At 34.0% G+C, this 14,978-nt stretch overlaps 1 protein-coding gene across 1 annotated transcript; it reads right to left on the bottom strand.

The window, feature by feature from the left end:
• Positions 1 to 7,196: 7,196 nt before the first annotated feature.
• On the bottom strand, positions 7,197 to 14,079 carry LOC141667874 (SEC12-like protein 2). The gene is made up of 10 exons (XM_074474510.1): positions 13,722 to 14,079; positions 11,814 to 11,908; positions 11,100 to 11,250; positions 10,750 to 10,841; positions 10,527 to 10,626; positions 10,031 to 10,106; positions 9,245 to 9,365; positions 8,171 to 8,287; positions 8,000 to 8,067; positions 7,197 to 7,627 (listed from the first exon to the last, which is right to left on the bottom strand). The coding sequence occupies exons 1-10, from the start codon at positions 13,953 to 13,955 to the stop codon at positions 7,527 to 7,529; spliced, it is 1,155 nt and encodes a 384-aa protein (XP_074330611.1). The 5' UTR covers positions 13,956 to 14,079; the 3' UTR covers positions 7,197 to 7,526.
• Between the last annotated feature and the right edge of the window lie 899 nt (positions 14,080 to 14,978).

Genomic DNA, 14,978 nt, shown 5'->3' with positions numbered 1-14,978 from the left:
TCACAATCTCGAAGATCGGGTCGGTGTTCGTTTTCGAAAAATATATATATACTCTTTATTTTACGAAATCAAGGTTATCGATTTGGCAAAATATTTCATTACATCGTACAACCAAGTTTCGTATATAAAACATACCATATACATATAGTCGTTCGACACCCCGATAATCATTGAATATGTTCCCTTATTTACATAATTCAGTTTCCCGGAAATCGGGCAGCGTCTCCGTTGTTTATCGGACTACCCGTCGAAACATCAATCGACGTCAATTCAACAACAATAATCCAACAATTAATTCAACCGATACCATAACCGAAATCCATGTTACAAATCCTAATCATCGATTTAACTACTTAATTATTACTATTATTCGCATTCCAATTCGGACCTAGATAATTATATCCCACTATTTAAAATTCGAAAATAATGGTACGAATCAAATATTAAACATTGTTTTATAATTATAGGACTCAGAATTAATTCACCACAGTCCACCGTCGGCTCGCCGAGGCTCATCGCCGACTGCGGTAAAATCCGTGGGCATCCGAGTAAATTCGGGTTTCCAACGCAAAATTTCACCGATTTCTTCAAATAAAACTAATCGCACGGAATTATTTATATCACGATTATCAATTAAAATTCCTGTAAAATGATTATAATGAAAATTAGATTAACCGAATCAATATAGTCAACAACAGAAGCAACAGGAATACAGCCGCACACACACGCAGCGCGTGCAACGACACACCAACCCAACGCAAAGTATAAGCAGACGTAAAGTAAGCACATGGAAAGATATCAAGCTATGGCAGGAAAAATAACAAGTTTATGGTGGTAGAAAGAACACACAATAGAGATTAGACATTAATACTAATACAAATGAAGTAAAAGATTGCATATAGTATGCACATACAAGCAAATAACACACTACGCCAGAATGGCAAGCAAAGTTAAGGAATGGCAACCTGGAAAAAAGAATCAGCAAGACCAAACCCAAGCTTAGCAAGAAAAGCAAGTGATGAGCTTGTCATGGAGGTTGTCAATCCGTAACTTGTAGAACTTGCGCTGAAGAAATTCTGAGTCGAAGAAACTGTCTATCCCATACATTTTCTGCACATGAGTTTTGTAATATTGCAAGGTATAATCATCCGCCAAATCTTCTTGGGGAGGAGAAGACAAACATGTACCAGGGATCTTAAAAAAGGAGAAAAGAGCGACAGGCTCATCAGATTGAGGATGGCGGCCATAAGAGATATAGCAGAGTACATTATGACCACCCACTGTTTGAAAATCAGCCATGTAGTGTGATGCAGCACGGGGAACAACGTAGTGGGCACGTTGAGAGAAATCACGCCATAAATGGGCATGAGGAGCCAATGATGGTCGCAAAAACATAGCTTTTGTAGAATCATTAAGAAGGCAGTGAGGAGCAGCAGCAACGGTGAGATTATTTTCAAATCCTCCAAAAAGCATGTCACCAATAAGGACAATGGGTGGATCAAAAATAGGATGGAGTTTATGAAAGACATTTTGGGCAGTGGAAGTACTCAATATATTCCAAACACCATTTATTAAATGGTATGACAGAACAGAATCATCATGGGCGCCCTTTTCCATAGGATATGTGGTAAAATAAACAGTGTCTTCCAAAACAAGACAAGATCTAAGAAATCCTATCGTACCACCACCACTAGGCTTAGGTTTCAAAGTTTTCCAGGAGTTACGGATGGGAGAATACATCTCAAAATCAATTGAATTAAATGAGAATTCCGGAGAAATAACATACAAATTATGGTGAGCAACAAAAACAAGGGGTCTCCATTTAGGAGACTTCATAGGGGTTTTAATCGGTTCCAAGAATCTAGATGCAATGTTAGTCTCGTGGACATACAAATTGTTGATTCTGAATTTTGCAATTCTAAAAATTTCAGTTTGCATCTGCCCAACAAAGTAAAAATAATCACCTAAGTGAACCATTTGACAATAATCAGGTGGAAGCAAACCGGGAGGAAAAACAAGGCAGGGAGCAAGATAGGGGGAGGGAACATGGTGTTTCTTGTAAGGAGCATTATCATTAGTGCTGGTTAGAAGTCTGGGAAGATGGACGATGCAAAGAAATTGACTGAGATGATGAATGGAAGGGGTCAATATCCCAATATAGCCACGCACAATCCTCAAATAGGTGGATCAAAGGCATGATGGAATATATGAATGACATTTCGGGCAGGGGAAGTACTCAATATTTTCCAAATACCATTTATTAAATTGTAAGATTGTACAGTCTCATCATGAGCGTCATGTTCCATGGGATATGTTGTAAAATAAACTGTGTTTTCCAAAACAAGACATGATCTAAGAATCCTATCGTACCGCTACTAGGGTTAGGTTTCAAAGTTTTCGAGGAGTTATGGATGGGTGGATGGGAGAATATATCTCAAAATTGATTTATTTAAAGGAGAATTCCGGAGAAACAATATACAAATTATCCTGAGATGGTTGTTAAGTCGATAAGTCGAGCCCGAGTACTGTGAAATTGACTAGTCGACAAGTCGCCCGACTAGTCGTAAAAAGTCGACAATATCCTATTTAGAGTAATTATAATATATAATATAAGTAAACAAACTTCAAAATAATAGTTCAAGTAAAAACTAATAGATAATAAGTTCAAATACTCAAAGTCAAACATCTCTAATCAAATAAAAACATAACTAAAGAGTCAAATCAACTAAACAAACACAATCATGCATCATAATCATCCATCTCGGAATCATCTCCATCTCCTCCTTGGGTATTCTCTTCGGGTGGGACACCATAATCATCTTCCACTTTCTCATCATCGAAAGGAATATTATCTTCTTCTTCATCAATCCGATCTTGTGTCGAACTAGTGTTCCGTCGAGTATAGGTTATAGTGGAACCACCTCTAGCTCTCCTCGAAAAATTATGTCCCTCAAGTGATTCGGATGCACCCGAAGCTATATCCACCGCTTCCCAAAACCTATCCTCAATGCCAACCCACTCATTAGCCCATTCCAAGTCCTCAAATACAAGTGGATCAAATTTCCTTCCTAGCTCACGTCTCTTTTTGAATCTTGAATCAATCTTCCGTTTGTATTGGACATACACCAAGTCATTCAAACGTTGATGTTCCAACCTATTCCTCTTCTTCGTATGTATCTAAATTAATTAAATGTAATTAGGCCAACAATATGAAAAATAGTTGCAAATTGGCAATAAAGTAATAAATACTTTAAAAAAGACGAGGCACTTACAAACTCAAATGTACTCCAATTGCGTTCACAACGGGAAGATGATGCACACAAACTAACAACACGCCTAGCAAATGCTTGAAACTCAATCGCACGGCCTCCATATGCATCCCACCAATCAACTAATATATAAACAAGAATAACACAAAATAAACATTCTTTTTTTTATGAAATTTACAAAGTTTTGAATTGAACTTACGAGGACTTTTTGACTTTCTATGCTCAATTGCCATTTCCCTTGCAAAGCCTTCCCGAGTATTTTTGTAGGCATCTGCATAATCACTTATTTTGTTCCTTGTATACCTATCCTTGACCATCTTCTCAAGCACATCATTGAAATCTTCTCTAAGTCGTGAGGCATAGTCGGGATCGTTTTCAAGAAGATCAAAGTATCTCCCGAGATTAAGAAACAAAGAAGCTCCATGTAATGGTTTTCCCATTTGAATATTCCAACGATCATCAATGATTTTCACCACTTTACATATTACTAAAATATTATAGGGAACCATTAGATGATTCGACTCTTCTTTCTTAATTTGTCCTTTAATCTTTTCATTTTTGAAGATGATGTAGCCTTTTCATCAGCTGCTGTCAATGATGTATGCCCACCAAAACTCGTCATTCATACAAGCCCTTTACGATATATTTCTCTGCCGTTTAGGTGTTGTGTTTGTTACGGCGTCGCAGTTTATGGCTAAAATAATCTGCCTGGCCTCCTTTATTCGCCCCTTCATACGACGTCGTTGGCAGCTGCTACACTACAAGTACAAGGCACTCTAGCTGGAGACTACTCCATTTCATAGTTAAAATATTTCTTAAGTTCCTTTTTAATCGATTCGATTTTATCGTCAACTTTTATTGGTATTTTTCTTGCATCATAATTAAGGTAATATATTTCATATTACTAAAATATTATAGGGAAACATTAGATTATTCGACTCTTCTTTCTTAATTTGTCCTTTAATCTTTTCATTTTTGAAGATGATGTAGCCTTCTCATCAGCTGTTGTTAATGATGTATGTCCACCAAAACTCGTCATTCATACAAGCCCTTTACGATATATTTCTCCGCCGTTTAGGTGTTGTGTTTGTTACGGCGTCGCAGTTTAGGGCTAAAATAATCTGCCTGGCCTCCTTTATTCACCCCTTCATACGACGTCGTTGGCAGCTGCTACACTACAAGTACTAGACACTCTAGCTGGAGACTACTCCATTTCATAGTTAAAATATTTCTTAAGTTCCTTCTTAAACAATTCGATTTTATCTATTTTTCTTGCATCATAATTAAGGTAATATATTTCATATTACTAAAATATTATAGGGGACCATTAGATGATTCGACTCTTCTTTCTTAATTTGTCCTTTAATCTTTTCATTTTTGAAGATGATGTAGCCTTCTCATCAGCTGCTGTTAATGATGTATGTCCACCAAAACTCGTCATTCATACAAGCCCTTTACGATATATTTCTCCGTTGTTTAGGTGTTGTGTTTGTCACGACGTTGCAGTTTAGGGCTAAAATAATCTGCCTGGCCTCCTTTATTCACCCCTTCATACGACGTCGTTGGCAGCTGCTACACTACAAGTACAAGGCACTTTGGCTGGAGACTACTCCATTTCATAGTTAAAATATTTCTTAAGTTCCTTCTTAAATAATTCGATTTTATCATCAACTTTTATTGGTATTTTTCTTGCATCATAATTAAGTTAATATATTACATATTACTAAAATATTATAGGGAACCATTAGATGATTCGACTCTTCTTTCTTAATTTGTCCTTTAATCTTTTCATTTTTGAAGATGATGTAGCCTTCTCATCAGCTGCTGTTAATGATGTATGTCCACCAAAACTCGTCATTCATACAAGCCCTTTACGATATATTTCTCCGTCGTTTAGGTGTTGTTTTTGTTACGGCGTCGCAGTTTAGGGCTAAAATAATATGCCTGACCTCCTTTATTCACCCTTTCATATGACGTCGTTGGCAGCTGCTACACTACAAGTACAAGGCACTCTAGCTGGAGACTACTCCATTTCATAGTTAAAATATTTCTTAAGTTCCTTTTTAATCGATTCAATTTTATCGTCAACTTTTATTGGTATTTTTCTTTCATCATAATTAACGTAATATAATACATATTACTAAAATATTATAGGAAATTTGATAAATATATCAACTTTTAGAAATTTATTTGCAACTCTACTACCTTACTTAAAATCTTGCAAATTTACTATATTTTTAAACATACAAACAATTATATTGCAAAAATATCATCTTTATCTTTCCACTCTTTTTTTTAACTTATGTACCCTCTCTCTCACTCTCTCTCCTTCCCCATATCAGTTTCCTTCTTATCACCATCGCCTTTATCCTTCTTTGGCGGAACAACCTACGCATATCTATTAAGCTTCTTCTTAAACAATGAAGCTAATTCCTTCATATCCATCGCTCCTTTCATTGTCACCACCTTCTTTTGCCTGTCAATACTTATCTCGATATACCCTGTACAAATACCAAATCAGGAAATCACAATTAATAATAGCAACTCGAATGACCAAATTTCTAAAGGCATCTCTTTTTACAACCGTCACTTTTTTTACCATCTATTTTTCTAAAGGCACATAATTCCAAACAGAGCCGACTCTTTTTCTTCGGACCTAATTTGTGACCCTCCGAGCGAGTTCAACAAATTCAAACATTGAGTTCTATTTATTTTTAGAAATTAAAACACACTTTTAATTTTTATTTTATAATATGTCAATTCATCAGTGTTTTTCTCTCTCCCTTTTGATTTGATTGTTTTTAGTTAGTGGTGAGTGGGTTTGATTGTTTTTAGTTAATTTTGGGGTTGTTTTCGGTTGATTTCATGGTTGTTTTTGTGGTATTAGTACCGACTCCGCAAGGGCATTCATTTTTCGCCATTTACAACCACCTCGACAACTTATTTTGCAACTAAATGCAATTTTCAACAGATTTTTTTCAAATTTGCATTTGTGGTTGCTTATATACTTGGTAGCACTTGCAGATATGGTTGCAAATGCAACCTCCGTATTTTTGTAATTTATTTTAAAAACTGACAGTATTTTTACAAAAAAATTATAAATTTTAGGTATTTATGAGAAAAGCCCTTCTTTTTTTGTTATCTGGTTGTAACCAAATATAAAAGTGGTCACGGTAGATAATTATATTTGAAAAATTATTTATTTTTGCTCATTTGAATAAAAAAAATTAATTTATAAATAAAATTATCTAAATATTTCTATAATTTATAAGTATTCATCTACTTATCACCCATAACTCACTTATTCATTTTAATTTATAAATTACTTATTTTAAAATTTCTCAAATGAGTATTATGTCTCATTTTAAATGACTTTTATAAAATTGCATTATACAAATATAAGCTGCACTTTGAAATATAATATGTAATTTAGTTACGAGTTAATAATGTGTATTTATGATTTTATATGACAAAGTCAATATAATGAAGTAATTTTGACTTTCAAATTTAAATATAATTTAGTTTTAAATTAAGGTAAGAATTCTTGTAAACTATAATAATTTAATTTTACTAAAAATATATCAATTATCTTTCATAAAATCTTCAAAAGAAATCATCTACATCAGACCCGTTAATGTCTTGACGGACAACTACTCTTTTGTCAATTATATGTAATCACCTTTTTGCCAAATTAGATATGGTTACTTTTTTTTAAAATTCGGCGGCAAATTTAGCCACTAAATTGCAATGCACTCTAAATTGTATCGTATTAGTAATTTTTATAGGAAGTTTGTTGTAAATTAAGATTGGAAGGTGAATGTTGTGCATTCGACTACTCACACATCACACTGTTGAATGATCATATCAATCATATTTCATCAACATATTTCAAAATATTGATAAAAAAGAACCACCACACACCTTCCCTTCTGAAATAGACATTTCGTGTTTATCATATCATGCACGCATTCATTGATCACTGCATACATAATATGAAGTGTTTACTAGCCAAGTAACCAGGCATATGGATACATAATGATGAGCAACCAAAGAGTTAATCTTTTTTTTTTACAAATACATATATGCACCATTCATAAAAATATGAAACAACACTCACTGGTCCAAGTATGCATCACTTATCCAAGACTATAAATTAATTTATAGCATTTCCTATGTTACAAAATCAGATTATTTCTTGTAATTTAAAGACACGAAACTAAAATATCATGATCCCCATGAAAGATATTCGACACATTTTCAAGCAGTAAGATTACTCAACGAAAGCAATTCTGCCAATTTTGAGTAATACACGGCTATCGCTAGCAACATCATGAATAAAATGACCCACAAGCTTAATCCTGCAGTTGACCAAAAGTAGATAATTAACAATCATTTCAAAATAAGCCAACTGTAGAAACACATTGTATAAGATTCTGTCATAGATACTTGTTTTTTCTTATTACTTATTTTAATCTGGGCTTAAAGTCTTGTATCTACAAGGTAATGAGTACCAGTGGCATTTTAAATTGGTTTCACTATATTTCCTAAACTCGGTTTTGATAAGGCGGAGTTCAAAGGAAACTAACAATTAGCTCTGCTTATAGTTTGTTTTTTGGACAGGTACTTGCACTTATGCATATTACTACCGCAAATTTCATTTCTAAAAACTTGAAAATATTATACTACAGCTTGTCAACAACCAACTTGTCAAGGAAGAATGGTAAACATACCTCTTTCCTTCTTATCTTCAACTAGTGTCACTCTTGCACTTGAATCAAAAGATGTTGACAAAAGAGCCCTGTAAATCAAATGGTTTTAACAATCAAACGACCTCCTTAAGGTGCAGGTGCATATTTTTTTAAAATATTTATTTAAAGAGGGACACAAATTTGTACAAGAACCTTGAATCATGTGAAAACATCAGGGATGTAACTATGCCAAGATGAGCTTTCTTTACTGCTGTATGTAACCGCATACTGGAAGAATGTAAAACTAAGATGTCGCCTTCCATTGTCCCCCTGCATGTTCAACAATCACCAAACAGAAAGAAACAATAGGAAATGTTAATTTGTTAACCCGAATGAATTCATCAAGTGCAACTTTGTGATTTATTGTTATTGTATTTTTACTACTAAAATAGAAAATAACACTAAATCAGGGGGGCAATAACTCATCATTTAGAGAAAAAGAAAATAATGAAATATGACCAATGTACATAATCCCCAAAAAATTTTTTAGCAAATATTGTTCCTACAGAACAGTTTCTTTAAATTATGCTTACAAGAGGACTGCAAAAGAAATTAACACGCACAAAAAAAAAAGACGAGCAATATTCATTTTTTAGTGACCTGTCTTGTCATTTAAGAGCAAAATATTGTGATCCTAAACACGGTCACTTAAGCCATCGTTAGCTTATTCTCTATTACTGGCAGTTCCATCTCAAGTAAATATCCACCAGATAGACATTGAAAAAACATGATAAATGGTTACTCTCATCCTAGGAAGCACGGGTGCGGGAGTGCGGGTGTTCGTTCGTGGATACGAGAATTCGTCAAATTTCAAAATATAGGGATTCAGGTTCTGGGGGATACGGAAAATATTAAAATATTATTTATAATTTAGTAATTATAAATTAAATAGATAATAAAACAATAATGTATCATCCTTAATATTTAAAAGACATAACAAAAAGCTGTCAAAAAAGGTAAGTGGTAATCCCGTACGTATCTGGCCGCATCCAAACGTATCCGGTGCGTAGTACTCTGGGTGGGTGCTGCACCCCTGCTTTCTAGCTCTCATCAGTTTATCAGGTTATCTTAGTGTAAAAATAATCAAAATGTTCAAGTGTATCCAACGGATTCTCAGCATATATGATGACATACAGATCCTAAAACAGCTAACCAATCTGACATTCACACTAAAACATCGTGAACAAGTTATCAAATGTCATTCATGCGAAAACAAGGAGTTCTTACACAGCCAGGTATTTTCCGTCGGCTGAAACATTAAAGGCAGTTATCGAGTCACGGGTTATATGCTTCAAGCTGATCCGTGTCCATAATGTGGTGTTCCACTTTATAATACTTCCACCACGACCTAAACAAGAGTGATACAACCAGTGAATTATGTTTGTATTCGTACATAGAATAAATATATATGTACATATAGATAAATCAATTTATATTATGTAGAGAAAGAACAATGTTACCCCACCCTTTGAAATAAAATGACATAGATGAGGTGTCCCCATTAATTTTGCTCATACACAACACAACAATTTACAGATAAAATCATGTGGGCAAAAGATATACCATCTGCCCACATTAAGCCATTAAATTAAATTCATAATTGTGAAAAGATCACTTAAGCCCAAAGCCCTTTGGAATGTGGGGTTTGCGCTTCAATTTGTAAGAATCCAGGCCCTTCCAGAATACACCGCTTAAGGACTACCAAGAGGGAAGCTCTTAGCACCATTTACCAGAAGCGATGCAGGACTAATTAATAAATGGAGAGTAATCTTAGTTACAAATAATGTATGATCTCATGCAGGTAGGGAAGCCCATAAAAACAAAATATAGCTACTCTTTTTTTGCTAGTCATATTTTCCACTTACATTCCACCCAAATGAGCACAAGGTGTCCAAACAATGTTAACGATATTGAAGTAACTATAAGTAAAGCCCACCAAGACAAAAAGGCATAATGACATGACTTCTGTTCTTCGGGACATAAGTACGAAGAAGTCAACTAAGTAATATTTACCTTGCATTGCAGTGACATATAGAACTTGATTGTTCTGAATACTATGTGAGAATCTACAGAAGCCAAATCGCTCATCCTGGTGATAAAAGAAATCAAGTATACGAGCAAAGCTGGTAAGGTATAATAAAGGAATAATGAGAACTTACAAATAAATTGTGACAGATACATCATACGCCTAGACATGCAGTGTGTTAGAATGAAACTACTGAAGTGTAGACACATTTATATCACATGAAATGATAACAGTCCAATTCGCCGACCAGTATAATGTTACTACCAAATTTCACTGCACGCTAGTAGATTATGTTCATAATATGTTTAGGAACTACCGAGCACTACATACGGCTAAGGTCCGACAAAATCTATATTTAAGCCAGATATCTAGTGGATAGGAAGCCATCATACATGCAAAGTCAAGGAATTTGCTTCCTCAGTGAGTGTACTTAACAAATTTCCATTTGGTAAATACTATCAACAATTCAGTATAGTGTCTAACCTTTACTTTTGGCAAAGCAGCTACAGGTGTTGATGATGCAATATCCCAAATCCTACCAGGCCCGCTACTTCCAACAGAAGCTAGAAATTTTCCATCGGGGCTGCAAAATAATGAAAGCCGTTAATATTAAATATATACATATTACTAATTTAGTAAAAAATTTTAAAAATGTCATTTACAAGATGGAAAAGTTTAAATTAAACTAATTCAATTATATATAAACCTGAAAGACAAATCCTTCACAGATGCATGAGCATTCGACTCATCGAGAATGCTGTCCATACTAGGCCACTTGAAAACCCTTAATTTTCCATCCTGTACTGCACCAAAATCATATCATCAACAGACATTTTATTGTAGGACTTGGTTACACAAATCAAATTTAGTGTATTAAATACGATGCAAAGCATCACACCTTCACACTGCATGAAATATTGTATAAATTCCAACATAACAGAAGTATTACTAGAAAGCAAAAATCCATCTCCAAGTCCACAATATGCTTTTCTTATAAACATGAGCAACTAAAGCAAAAAAAACTGAACCAGATATTGCCGGAATGATGAACCCTACCTCACCACCAACAGCAAGTGCAGATCCCTCATCGTCGAAAGTTAGTGCTAACTGTTGTCCAATGTCTTCTAGTTGGCTAAGAATTTTTTCGGATGATTTAAGACCCCACCCGCAAACATCATCGCTCTTTACCTCATCCCATTCAAACCATCTATGCAAGTAACTCATAATTACAGTTGTTAGTTCGAAATAAGTAAGGTCATTGTATATTTTGTTAGGCTTGAAATTAATATTTTCATTTCCTACAACTAGGATTTCACAAACAATGAGAAAAAAAAAATCTATATTGATTCAGGAAATGCTGCAATATTGTTATGTAATGTTTCGTTCTTTAGCAAAAAAATATTGGCCATGCATCATAGCAATCAGGTGGAGTAATAAAGTCAGATCATTGATGGTCGTCTTTAATTTGATTCCACAATGCTGGACAGAGTTCATTTGGATGTGCGTAAAATTGGATTTTGAGGCCTCAGCTTGGAGGCAAAACAAAAAAAAACAATAATGCGCAAAAGAAAACTGAACAGTGGCTTAAGTCGGGGACGAGTCAGAATCAACAACTTAATATCCTGTTTTTGGCACTTAAGACAGAACACAAAAGAACTGCATTATACATCCTCTAACAGCCTCCACACAGCCTCCCAAGTTCCAAAACGTAAACAAGAAATTTTAGAGTCAAGTATTATACTATATTAGATTCATAGTGCAGATATTTACCTACAGCTTTGGGGCATTGAGCATATAAGGCCTTCTCCGCCAGGGTGGACAGCCATTCTATAAGGGAGATTGGTCCCAGTACCAAGCTTTGCAACCTTAAAAACAGAAAGCATAATTAGTCCCATTAAATGATAAAAAAACCAAAGGTCAATGTAATCTCATGAATATAATATTAGAGTGCATAATATTCAAGTAATCAAACAAAGAGACACAAATGTAACTATTAGGAAGAATTTTGTTGAAATTTTTAGGCTTTTGTTATTCTGCAACAAACAGTGTTTCCAAGATGTTCTGACTCAGGTACGGATTGTCGGACACATTACCGGGTGTCGGACTTTAAAAGTAAAAATAGGCGACACTGGGACACTGTCCTATTTTTGGACACATGTACGAGGACAGGACACAACATATTTTATTAATAAACAAGTATGCCAAGTTAGACATCTTAGAATAAGTAACAATAGAACTTAAATTAAACTTGGTGTTCTAAAGAAACTTTGCGAATTAGGGATCTTTCTTACTTTTATCTCATTCTTACTTCATTCTTTCTTCTCACATATTTATTTTGAATAGTAAGTGTGACTAATAGTGGATCTATAAATTGGTCAAAGTGTCCATATTTTAGTCAAAGCATCTGACAGAAGTCGTGACACTCAGTCCAACAGAAGAGTCGGAGTAACATTGGACTCAGATATTTTAATGTTCTGTTTATACTATTTCGTAAGAGAATATTGAATTAGATCAAAATGAATGTACACGGGTCTGTAAAGGCATGCATAGACTTTCATACAGGTGATTCTTTCAAATAGAGCAGCATTCCTATACAACATACTCACTAAAAGTCACTGGTTTTCTGCCCCTTTAGTTTTGTTAGTATGGTTAAGGTTTCAAAAATGTACAAATAAAAGAAATGTATAATGAAGAAAAAGTAAAAATTAAATCTTGATCCAAGCCATAAATTATTTTTGCTAAGTAGATTTTTTTCCAATTGTTAAGTTGAAAAATTCAAAGAGACAGATATATAAGAGCTAAGAGAGTATAACAGTAAGAAGAAAGACAAGTACAGTACAGGAAATACCTGTTTGTTTCACAAATTAACTTAACTAATCGATTTCGGTTTTACGATGAAACGTGATGGTTTTCATGGACATACTGCTCATGTGGGTGTTGTCTCGTTGAAGGATTTTTAGTTTTAGTGGGAGTTTTTTTCATTTTGTTTTTATATTCGGTACTTAATTTTATGTTGACACCATTGTGATGCATTATGTGTTATGAGTTTCTGCAGAATAAAATTAGTTTTTCTCTCACTATTACTCTAAATGAGTTTTTTTTCAGTTTTTACATAAAGTCGAAAGTATAAAGATTAATCTCACTAAAGTATTAAGGACCAATTGGAAATAGACATTATTGAGATCACATTGCATGTAATTTCCAGTTACACATCCATACTTGATCTATGTCATTAATTATATTTATACGGTGATCATTGAGGACCGAGTAACGACAATGTCACGAATGTCGCTTTGGTTTAATATATTTTTATATATGCACCCCATTTGGGGTGTGAATAGGATTGTAACTCCAATCAAGCTGCTTGCAAGTTACAGCCGAGATATAAATCTCACACCACACAACCAAACCAATGTCTAATGAAGGTGCCCCTCTACTTATAATAACCTATAAGACACGCATTACAAAACACGCAATTTGCTTAAAAATTAAGCTATCTAGAAACACAATAACTTACTTAAAACAAAAATTACCTTTGAATCACAAAAAAAGAAATCGCAATTAACAAAAAGAATCAGCTCATGTTTTCGAAACAAACTAGCATTTCAAACATCGAGTCAAATCTAAAATTCATCTCAAACAGAGCTAAATTATTGAGAGATGAGAGAGAATACATACAGGCTGATCGGAGAGAGAATTGGAATCAACAAAGAACTGAGAAACGAGAATAGCGTTGGGGATTCCACTCTTGCCTTCGCCTCCGCCGCCGGAGAGAACGACGTGCCTGGTGGTGTCGATCGACGGCGGAGATTCATCGGAGTCATCTTCAGATTTGGATCGAGATAAGTTAAGTGGGAGCCACGATGCTCCGTAGAGAGGCACGCCGTAGCTTTTGGAATTGGCAATCACCATTGCTAATGGTTATTATTACAATCGAGATTATTGCTCCGAGTTTTCCTGTTTGAAATCTGTAATTTTGTATACACACGTGAAGTATATGAATGTGCTGGAGCTTTTCTCGTTTTTATACTCTCTATTTAACTCGGATCTTTTAAAAAAATATATAGAAGTGAGCGAGCCTTCTCTAAAATCACATGTTAAATAATACTAGTGTATATATTACATAAATATGATATATATTTTATTGTGAGGTGCATTTCTTTTATTTTATTTCGGATAATTGATATATGATATTCGTAAAAATTGTAATACACGGGCATACTCTAGATTGTGCAGTTTTAATTACAGTTGTTGACAGTTTTAATTACAGTTGTTGACCGTGTATTCGTATTGTTTCGAGGTGAATTATGACATTAACATATTTACATGAGTAATTTTTTACTTTTTGAGTTGTGGTTATATCGATGCAAAACGAATTCTTCGACATTTAACATTAAGGTAAAACAATATAGAAATGCAGTGATGTTCTTTGCCCGATATATGCATAAATATTTTTTAAATATCTAATTTATTTGAATGATAAAAGTGCGATAAGTGAGGTACATGATTGTTGATCTTGACCGAATATATTTGTTGTTAAACTAATGATCCCATCAACTCGAAATATGTGTAATATTATTGATACTCGAGTTTTTTCAACTATTTTTCTTATATGCATGAAAGTTCAATATTTGTTATATAATAATACGATTAAAAATTTCAGTATTATATTATACTACCTCTGTCCCCCTCAATTTTTTACATTGCTTCTCACATTCTTGACACGCATTTTAAGACAACTATAAAGTATAGTTCCGTAATTAATTTTTAAATTTTTTTCCTGTATAAAAATTTGAACATTATAATAAGTAATAATAAATATACGTAATAATGAGACATAATACTTAACACATGCATATTAAATTAGAGCTAGTTAATGCATGCATATTAAATTAAAATAATTATTAACATACAATTATGAGGGGCAATTTAGTA

This window comes from Apium graveolens, chromosome 6, assembly GCF_009905375.1.
Source record: "Apium graveolens cultivar Ventura chromosome 6, ASM990537v1, whole genome shotgun sequence".
Taxonomy (NCBI): domain Eukaryota; kingdom Viridiplantae; phylum Streptophyta; class Magnoliopsida; order Apiales; family Apiaceae; genus Apium; species Apium graveolens.
This window is presented reverse-complemented; position numbering and strand designations above follow the sequence as displayed.

Excerpts from the sequence above, each read along its gene's own strand:
- LOC141667874 (XM_074474510.1), bottom strand. The coding sequence starts at position 13,955 with ATGGTGATTGCCAATTCCAAAAGCTACGGCGTGCCTCTCTACGGAGCA. Across the intron at positions 8,288-9,244 it reads GACGGAAAATACCTGGCTGT|GGGGACAATGGAAGGCGACA; the intron begins GTAAGAACTCCT and ends TTGAACATGCAG. Across the intron at positions 8,068-8,170 it reads ATGTTTTCACATGATTCAAG|GGCTCTTTTGTCAACATCTT; the intron begins GTTCTTGTACAA and ends TTTGATTTACAG.